The sequence below is a fragment of the Nematolebias whitei genome, chromosome 3, assembly GCF_014905685.2.
Source record: "Nematolebias whitei isolate Nwh7 chromosome 3, NemWhi1, whole genome shotgun sequence".
Taxonomy (NCBI): domain Eukaryota; kingdom Metazoa; phylum Chordata; class Actinopteri; order Cyprinodontiformes; family Rivulidae; genus Nematolebias; species Nematolebias whitei.
In genome coordinates, this window is record NC_056500.1 from 55,316,720 (window position 1) to 55,326,199 (window position 9,480).

Here is a 9,480-nt window from a genome sequence, read left to right on the forward strand (position 1 = left end):
GGGGGCGTACCAAAGAGACCATCTTATCACAAGCAGAACTGGTTTGTTCCAATTTGGAGTAAGCTGTTGAGGGAAGAATCAGTTTTGTTGTGCGTTTCCTTGACTAATGAAGCCTTCTGGATCAAAGGCGAAACGTTTCAGCACAAAAAAAAAAACCTGTCCAGATGACCTGACTGAAAAATGTTGGATTCAATGATAACCTTTCTTATGACTAGAAGCAGCTACACCAAAATAGAAGCTGGCATGTTGCTTATTTTTGACCAAATCATTTGAGAAAACTACACATTTAAGAAATATAAAAACTAAAAGAAATGTTTTCTCAAATGGTTGGGCTGGACGGTTTATATATATATATATATGTGGTGGCCATCAAGAACTTTGACTTTGCAACCTAAATGTTGATGGTGACCTTTTCTACCCCTAGATGCAGCCATCTAGGGGTAGAAAAAAGGAAGTCAGCACATTGCTCATTTTTACAGTTCTCTAGCTGAAAAGAAGGACATTTATGGTGGCGGCCATCATGAATTTTGACGTGGCAAACCAATTCTGAAGGGAACTTTTCTCATGCCTAGATCTAGCCACACACCAAAATGGATTTAGATTCAGATTCAAACAACTTTATTTATCCCCAAAGGTTAATTCGGTTTGGTCGTTTACCACCCTTACAGATATACATATGCTCATATATGCTCAGGGCAGTTGTGGCTGAGTGGTTAGAGCAGTCATCCTCCAATGGGAGAGCTGGGGTTCGATTCCACCAGCAGTCACATGCTTAATGCCCCTTTTCCACCGTCACAAAGCAGATCAGATCAGTTCGGGTTGGTTCAGATCGGTTCGGGTCTGTTGTGTTTCCATGTACATTTCTGGACCAGCTCTGTAGGCGGGGACTAGAATCCAACTCGTCTTACCACCTGGTGGCGGTAGTGCTCCCTTAAGCTACTTACTAGCCACCACTAAACATATTAGAAGAAGAACACCCTGAAGGTTTTGTCACACGACGTTGTGGAAGCGATGTTATGCTCTGATGGAGTACCTCATGAGCTGTAACTTTTAAACCTGATTCATAATCCTACCTTACTGCCTTCCCTGCTGCTTTAAACCCATGTGTTTTTCATTTTAGTATAGATTTTTACAATAAAGATGTATTAAAAATATCTTCACTTTTATTATTTGCAGATATGCACAAGGTTCATGTTAAAATTGCAAAACTTCACACTGTGCTGTAATCTTTGAAACTACTTTTACAATAAGATACAGACTTGAAAACAATTAGATTAAATTTTGTCCTTGAATTTTAAAGATTTGTCTTTCATTAAATTAAAACATAAATTTATTACTTATTAATCTAAAAAAGTTAAGTCTGGTCCTCTGGACATTCAAAAAACAAAACTAACAAAAAACATTTAGTTTATTTATTATAAACTGTATTGTTTGTTTTGTGAATGTCCAGAGGACCAGACTTAACTTTTTAGATTTTTCTACCTGGATTATTGAGCAGCATCAGGATATTAATTAATAAATAGTCAGTTGGTCTGTGAACACCATGGGGTCCTAGAAGAGTTGAAGAGGTGGCTGTTGATGTCTGTGCCTCCCTGGTGAAGATGCTGCTCCCACAACCCTGAAGCAGAAGAGGATGGATGGATGGATGGATGGATGATGGATGGATGGATGGATGGATGGATGGATGGACGGGTGGCGAAGGAGGAGACCATCAAACAGCAGGAGTGGTCAGTTCAGGTGAACTCCTGCCTGTTTGCTTCAGATCAGCTGTTCAAATCTCTGCAGGTTCAAATAAAAGGTGCACCAGGACTTTCAGCTGAATCTCTCGGGCCACAGTTGTACGGACAATAACTGATAATTGATAACTGATAACTGTCCTTTCTGAATTTTTTACTGTTTTTGTGTCACTTCATCCTAGAACCAAAAAATTATAACATAATAACAGTTGAGCAGATTCTAGTAATCTTTTCTTAGGATCCATTAAAGATCAAATGCAATTGGAAATGTTTCTCAACTTCCAGTATGAATTTAAACAAACACTTTATGAACTTAACATTGTAAAATTTGTTTAGGAAATTTAATGTTCAAGGACACCACTTAAGAAAAAAATTGTTTAATATGAAAAGTAAGAAGTGAAAAATGTACAAAAATAAAAACTACTGCGTCCAACTAATGATTGTGTCTGTCCCTTGTCTCACGGGCTTCATCCAGAAGACACAAGTGTTGTTCCTGCTGTGTCCGCTTCAGTTCTTCATGTTCATTCAGTGATGAAATAAGACTTTTCTTTACTGGACTCTTTTCTCTTTCTCTTCACTAGAAAGAAGAAAAAGTGGTTAATTCAAGCTACATACTGTTTTTGAATAAATGCATAAAACAAAGAAAGGTGCTGCTAACAGCTATAATAGATATATTAATAATAATAAACTGATCAAATAAGAAAATGAAAAATAAATTGATTTAAAAATAATGAAAATGATAATAATGGATATATGAATCAGAAAGTATTACACAGATGCAGATATTCTTTGTCATTCGCACCACATGTGGTACATGTGGTGGAGCAAAATTATGTTCACAGGGTCCCAGTTACATCCAACAATAAAATATAAAAGAAAAACAGTAATAAGATCTAAGATATGAACTAATAAAAACATCAACTAAAAATATGATAAGCTCTAATAGCATAAAAACATTAAACACAATACGCAGAACAGCAGCACGGACATGAGTCTGTGTGAACAGATGAGCACGAATGAACACAGCAACATGAAACAGATCAGCAGCAACATGAAACAGATCAGCAGCAACATGAAACTGATCAGCAGCAACATGATGTGATTCTTCACAGTGTTATATATTCATAAGGCTGCACAAACTCTAGTTCATGTTGCTGTTTGACGTATTGTTTTGATTGTTTACTGCTATTAGTGCTTAGTGTTTTATTAGTAGATGTTTTTTAGTTGATATTTTTCTTAATTCATATCTTCGATCTTATTACTGTTTTTATTTTACATTTTGTTGTCTGTAACTGGGACCCTGTGTACATAATTTCATCCCAATTCAGTATTTATTCAACATTTTAGTTTTTTACTTTAAAAATAAAATAAATCAAGTCCTTATCGGCACAAATAAAGTGATGTGGAACAGTTGCATCTGTTCTTACCGAGCACAGAAGCTGCAGCGTTGTGCTGCTCTGTGAGGTGCAGCTGGGCTGTGATGGAGCTCTGTCAGGTGTAGACTCCTCTGATGGAGCAGGAGCAGAAGCCGGGAGGCTTGGAGGGTTTAATGTGGAGTTTAGAGATGAACCGTCACGCGCTGAAATACGTTCTGGATAAAATACAGTGAGAAACGGGACCGGAGGACAGTTAGCATTTATGCAAATTAGCTTAGCATCGTAGCACCGACGTTGTCCTATTATGGCGTCAGCCTCTTTTGTTAGTTAAAAATATGTTCAGAACCGATGGGATGAGTAATTTAAAATATGTTTAAAGATAGAAAACACTCACCATCTTCTATAAATGATTCAAGTAGAGCAGTAGTCGTGTCCAAACCACCCTCCAATCCTCCATCTAGCTCGCTTTGACTTTTTTCGTCGGCCACCAAGCACAACAACACCTGCACTTCTGCATTTGACCACAGCTTTGATATTATTGTTGTTGTATAGCTTCAAAATACTAAAAGATACGTTCCTCGTGTTATCGCTAATGGAAAGCGGTAGAGAAAAAATGGTGGATCGGGTTGTTTGGAACGACTCCACAGACTCCTCCCCCCGACCAATCAATGACCGACAGTGTTTCTGACGTCACGGCGCGGCTCGCTCGGAACCCTTGAGAAGCCGGGCCAGAATTTAGCGAGGCGAGCCGGTTTCTGGAACAGTGGAAAGACCTCAAACGCGCTTCAACCCGGAAATATCCGACATGCGCCGTGACGGTGGAAAAGGGGCATAAGTGTCCTTGGGCAAGACACTGAACCCCTCATTGCCTCCGATGTGTGTCCCATTGGTGTATGAATGTGATCTAAAGTTCTGATTAGTCTCTGTAGAATTATTTGTGAATTTATCTTTGTAGAGATCTAGTAGAGTGCTGTATGAACGTGTAAATGAGGCACAGATTGTGTTGTAAAGCACTTTGACTATGTAGACTAGGTAGAAAGGTGCTACATGCAAGTACAGTCCATTTACCATTCATACCTAAAAGCAATAACAATAAACAAAACCACAAAAATATAAATACAAAAATCTTTAAAAGTATTAAAATACATATTGCACAATAACAAACCAACAGAGATCAGTATCACAATTCAACCACTTTGCAGTAAAGCTGAAGGAATAAGTGAGAGCAGCTAGCAAGGTGTCACATTTTTGTCCCCTTCTTACCTTAGCCGGTCATGTCTCATGTTTTGTTTTTCCCTGCCAAATGTTTTCAGCTCATGTCACTCTGCACCACACCTCCTCTGCCCTGCCACTGCAATCAGCTTCATCCATCACACCTGTTCATCTCCCTTCCTAAGCTCCCTGTTCACCCTCATTCAGTACCAGATTCTTGAACCTTTTCCAGTAGTAGAAATCCAGCATTCCTTGTTTTTGACTCTTGCCTTGACCACGAACCTCTGCCTGTTTTTTGACTCCTAGCCTTACCTTGCCCTTTCTGGATTTGTCTGAGCATCTGACCACGGTCACAACTCAGATTCCCTCTTGACTTCTCTTTGATCACGTTTTAGCTCTGGCTTCTCCTCTCTGCTCAACCGTGCATGAACCTTGCTACGTCTACTGGACCACAAACCTTGATTCTCCCACTGGACCCTAAACAAGCCTGGACTGCCCCGCTGCTGCTGCTCACTCTCCCTGAGTGACGTCAACGGCTACAGCGAGACTACAGCTCTAGACATACCATCAAGACAGATAGTTAGTGTTAACCTCAGAACCTCTCAACATCCCTTCTCCAAGAACTAGTCCACTAACTCTTTTGTCTTGACAGATTGGACTGGCCCCAGGACCCAGACCTCGACCAGAAGTGATGCGTTTACAATAAACATATTTAACCCATTCCTGTGATCTGGTATTGTGCTGATCCAAAACCGGTTCTTGTCACAAGGTTCAGCAGCCTGATGGCAGAAGGAATAAAGGAGTGACAGTCTGTCTGTCTTCCTGCATGATGTTCATAAAGCGGCAGTCTGAAGGCATCAGTAAAAAGTCAGAAGACAGGATATGATTTCATCTGGATACTATTTCCCTACTTCTGGTTCTGCACCTGCTTCTCCCACAAGGACAGCAGGTCCCTCTGTTGGACCACAGTTATTTAGGAGCAAACCTTAACAATGCTCAGAAGGCTGATCTTATCCTTTACAGACAGACCACGGTACAAACAAATAAAGGAAAAAGTTAAAATACTTTCAATAAACAACAGATGAAAATGACAAAATTTCCTTACGGATATTAAAAGAATTTAGCTTCCTCAGTAAATGGATTCTCTGCTGACCTCACTTGACAATACAGTCAGTGTTCACATCAAAGTTTAGTTTGGAATCAAACAGTTCCCAAATATTTGCATGAGTTCATAATTTCCACAGATTTTCTACGAGTAGAGCCGAGTTTAGGCATTCTCCCGTTTTTACTAAAATCCACCACAAGCTCAGAAACATTAAGATCAAGATAACGGTCATCTCTCCAGTTCACGAAAGCAGGTGATGTACCACCGTGGTCCGACTCTGAACCTTGCAGAAAGGTTGAGTGCTGGATCATCAGAAAAGTTGACCAGGTAGAAAGTCGGTTCCTCACTCATTTTTCTAGTCATCATGCTCACAACATGTAAATACGTATGGAGGGTATTTCCAGAACCCCCTCTTTGCTCTGCGACAGGGGACAATAAAGCACACCAAGATACAAGAAATCCAGCATCCTTATTTTCGTTTACGACGAACTCCAAACCACAAAAAGCAGGACAACACAATTATATTGTGTTTGTTTAGACTGCAAATTCTCCTTTAGGGTTACATGTCAGAGATTAACTACAAATATTACTGTTTAGCATTATAATGACAAGTTCATGTGAACTGTAAAACACATTAATATTTATGCCAACAAGGGCTGAGCAACTGGACCATGGACTTGCTCATCCTGCCCCTCCTTAAACAACCTGAAACACACCTGCATAAACACAGCACCAACTGGAAGTTCAGTTCTGTCAATCGATTGTTGGACAGATGGCAGTTGACCAAAATATTTTACTCTATCACTCCAAAACTTGTAAATTATGAATCTGGTCAGCTGGTCTCTCAACGCAATTGATCAAATTTTCTCGACGAGAAGACAGGGCGAAGGAGAGCCCTCCTGCCCTGACGGGACACTGGCAGCTGGATACACGATGGATTCCTGGGGGAAGTGGAAGATCGTGTGTATGTCTATCTTGTCAGTTGAGGACGCTGAAGATGTGTACATAATTGGATTTATGATAACAGGATTTCTGCTTTTTGGAGTTGGTGGTTACCTGGCATATCGACAAATTTGGAAGACGTCGGCAGCTGTTCTGGCCATTGTAAGGCTGCCCGGCATGTGTGAAGGAACGTGCCGTGCTGTCAACCCTCGGACTCAAATGTTGTGCGAGCCGAATCTCGTTGGCAGGAAGGAATAGATCTCAGAGAATCTTTGGAGAATGTCTGGAATCGCCACTGAGATGTACTAGTGAGACTGAGGGGAATTAACAGAGCTCGGCCTGACCCAGAACAAATGTTGCTATCTGAATCTGGCTCCCCGGCGTCGGCCTTGGAAGGTTAACTATCTCGACGTTCTGCTTCCCCCTCCCCTCCCCACTCACTTCCCCAAGGACATGGACCTGATTCAGAGCTCTACCGAGCCGGCTGTTAAACACTGCACCATCTCTCATCAGGATTATGGCTGGTGGGGGGAGTGAGGCTATCTGGATAGTGCTCATGGACTACTTCCCATCAAATTTACTGTCTTCACTGGCCTCCCTCATTGTCCCCCCCGGGTGCAGCAACCTAGGTAGGTGTGAAAGCGCCAGTGGCTACGTCGCTCAGTTGGGCTGCCTGTGCTGGGACCCCCACCCTCACCCACTTCACATGCATATGTCTTTATGTCAGCAGTATGTCTTCATGTCTATATATTGCTTTTTTGGTGCTGTGGTCTCTTGCAGCCTCACGCTGTGTCCTGTTAGATGATTCTTTTACCGCTTCTTCCCTCGTGTTCCCCTTTTTCTAATCTAATGAAAAAGGAAGCACCTCTCAGTGAGGCTGCAGCCTCAGACACCCCATCTACCCTGTCTGTTGTTTGTGTTTCTTTAGATGGGCTGTACTGAAATGCAATTTCGTTGTGCTTCGGTGCAATGACAATAAAGCTGATTCTGACCCTATTGCCCACTAAGTTCACACCTTTTAGGGAATTGCTTGTTCTGAGAGAAATAGCTTTTTTTTATCAGGGGAAAAAAATACAAAAAAAAGCACACTGCTGCATCATTCAAATTCAATTCAATTCAAATTCAAAAATACTTTATTAATCCCAAAGGAAAATTATTTGTTGCTGTAACTCGTTATCCTCATTTCATTCAGAGATGTTATAGATACTGATGCTGTAGACAGGAAGGATCTCTTGTAAAAGTCCATCCCACAGTGGATCCTAAAAAACTGGCTGAAGATGCTGTCCGATCCGTCCACCCGGACTCAGCTGGCCTCTCGGTTCCCCCGGGCTGTAGGACCGCCTGAATGCCAGGCAGAACTCCTCCCAGAGCGATGGCCACTCCTCCCAGCAGTCAGCCGAGCTCCACATAGCTGCGGACAGCCAACTGTAGGTGCTGAGGGACTATCCCGTCCTTCCGCTGTCATGAGCCGTGTTTTCTGTTAGTTCCAGGATCTCAGTGGTCAGGCACTCGAGCACAGCTGGCAGGTAGATGAGAATGCGTCCACAGAACATCCTTTTCAACTCATTTTAGATTTAGGGCTCTAGTTGAGATATTATTTGAGCTTTTGAGATGTTAATTAGCTGCAGTTGGTTGTAGAAAACTGCCTTGTTGCCATGGTTACGCATCATAACAACTGTCCAAAACTTAAAGTTTCAGTAAAAATCCTTCCAGCTGCACAGCATCCGATACCAGAGGAAACAATCATCCAAAAAATGTGATTTACATGACATTAATTCAAGAATCATTTGAGTAAGACAAAATGTTTGATCCATGAAGACTCCATCTCTGAACAATTCCCAGCCAGATACATCACAGAGAACCTTCACAGGTCCAGTAGACTCCACGGCTCAAAACATCAGGGCTACTACTCATCATTAGGTGGATGGTCATAATGATATGGCTGATTGGTGGTGAATTTCAGACATACATTTGAATCACACACCTTTATTTCCACCTGCTCTTCCATTTCTTTTGTTTTGATTGTAGTGTATTCTTTCTCCAACCTGAAAAATAAAAGAAACGTACGTCTTCTAATAAAATATTAAAAACACATTTATGTGTAAAACTATCATGCACAAAATATGATTTTGTAAAATTATTTCCTAAAGTGCGAAATACTTAAGTCTGTTCTCAGTGAAGGCTGAACAGTAAAAAAAAAGTACACATCTAACTGTCTAAAAGAATCAGATTAAGGAACTAAGGAGATTAAGTCTAAATCATGAGTTGTGCTTACTTCTTCATTTTCTTAGCGTTGTATTTGACTTGATACGCAGCCTGGATGACTTTATCTGGCTCGCTGTCAAACTGACGTGGGACGACTCTCTGAAAGAGCTGCAGAAAAAGAAACAAGTCGGATTAGAGCCACGCAGGTGTGCATTCTGTTGCTCAGCACTCCCTGACCTCCGAGTTCTGCCTTCACAGGAAGCATGTCCACAGGTGTGAGCAGGTAGGACGCATGTATAAACCAAGTGGGTGAGGTGGAGGTTACTCCCTGCAAACAAAGTGCACATTGCACCTGAAATCTGAGATGCCTAAGTAAGGAGTTACGTACCTGTAACATTCCCTCCATGTCAAGCCGGATGAGCTCAACCTGGTTCATCTGAAGGATGGCCAATCCAACACGGAAAACAATCTCTAAACCCTGGAATTAGAGATAAAGAAGAGAAAGCGAAACAAAGAACGTTCAGGATGCAATGAAATTCCTGCTTTTCAGGAGACAGCATTAACAGCAAGACAGATGATGACCTGACACACTACTCATAGATGTAGGTTGTCTGTTTTAATTTGGAAGTAGGTGGCACTAACGCACCCCCTTTCCTTTGATAGTCTACCACATGTCCGTTTTTAAACATGAGGAAAATACACGCTCTAAGACCATCTCATGAGGCAACAGCTGCACATGAAATATAACATTTTATTTGTAAACTGGCACAATTTTACGAGTTAAGTCTTTAAAATAAATAAAAAAATTCCCAAATTTATGATGTAACCACAGTTCTTCACCTGAAAAAGTGTTTTATTATATAGTGGATATATATATATATATATATATATATATATATATATA

The 9,480-nt window shown here is 41.0% G+C and overlaps 1 protein-coding gene across 1 annotated transcript in view; it reads right to left on the minus strand.

The window, feature by feature from the left end:
• The window catches only part of evi5b (ecotropic viral integration site 5b), a 111,873-nt gene that overhangs the window by 47,215 nt on the left and 55,178 nt on the right, over window positions 1-9,480 (minus strand). The window contains exons 7-9 of the mRNA XM_037675041.1: window positions 8,965-9,054; window positions 8,647-8,744; window positions 8,356-8,416 (exon numbers count right to left, since the gene is read on the minus strand). Coding sequence (XP_037530969.1) covers window positions 8,356-8,416; window positions 8,647-8,744; window positions 8,965-9,054 — 249 coding nt within the window. The remainder of the gene's footprint in view (window positions 1-8,355; window positions 8,417-8,646; window positions 8,745-8,964; window positions 9,055-9,480) is intronic.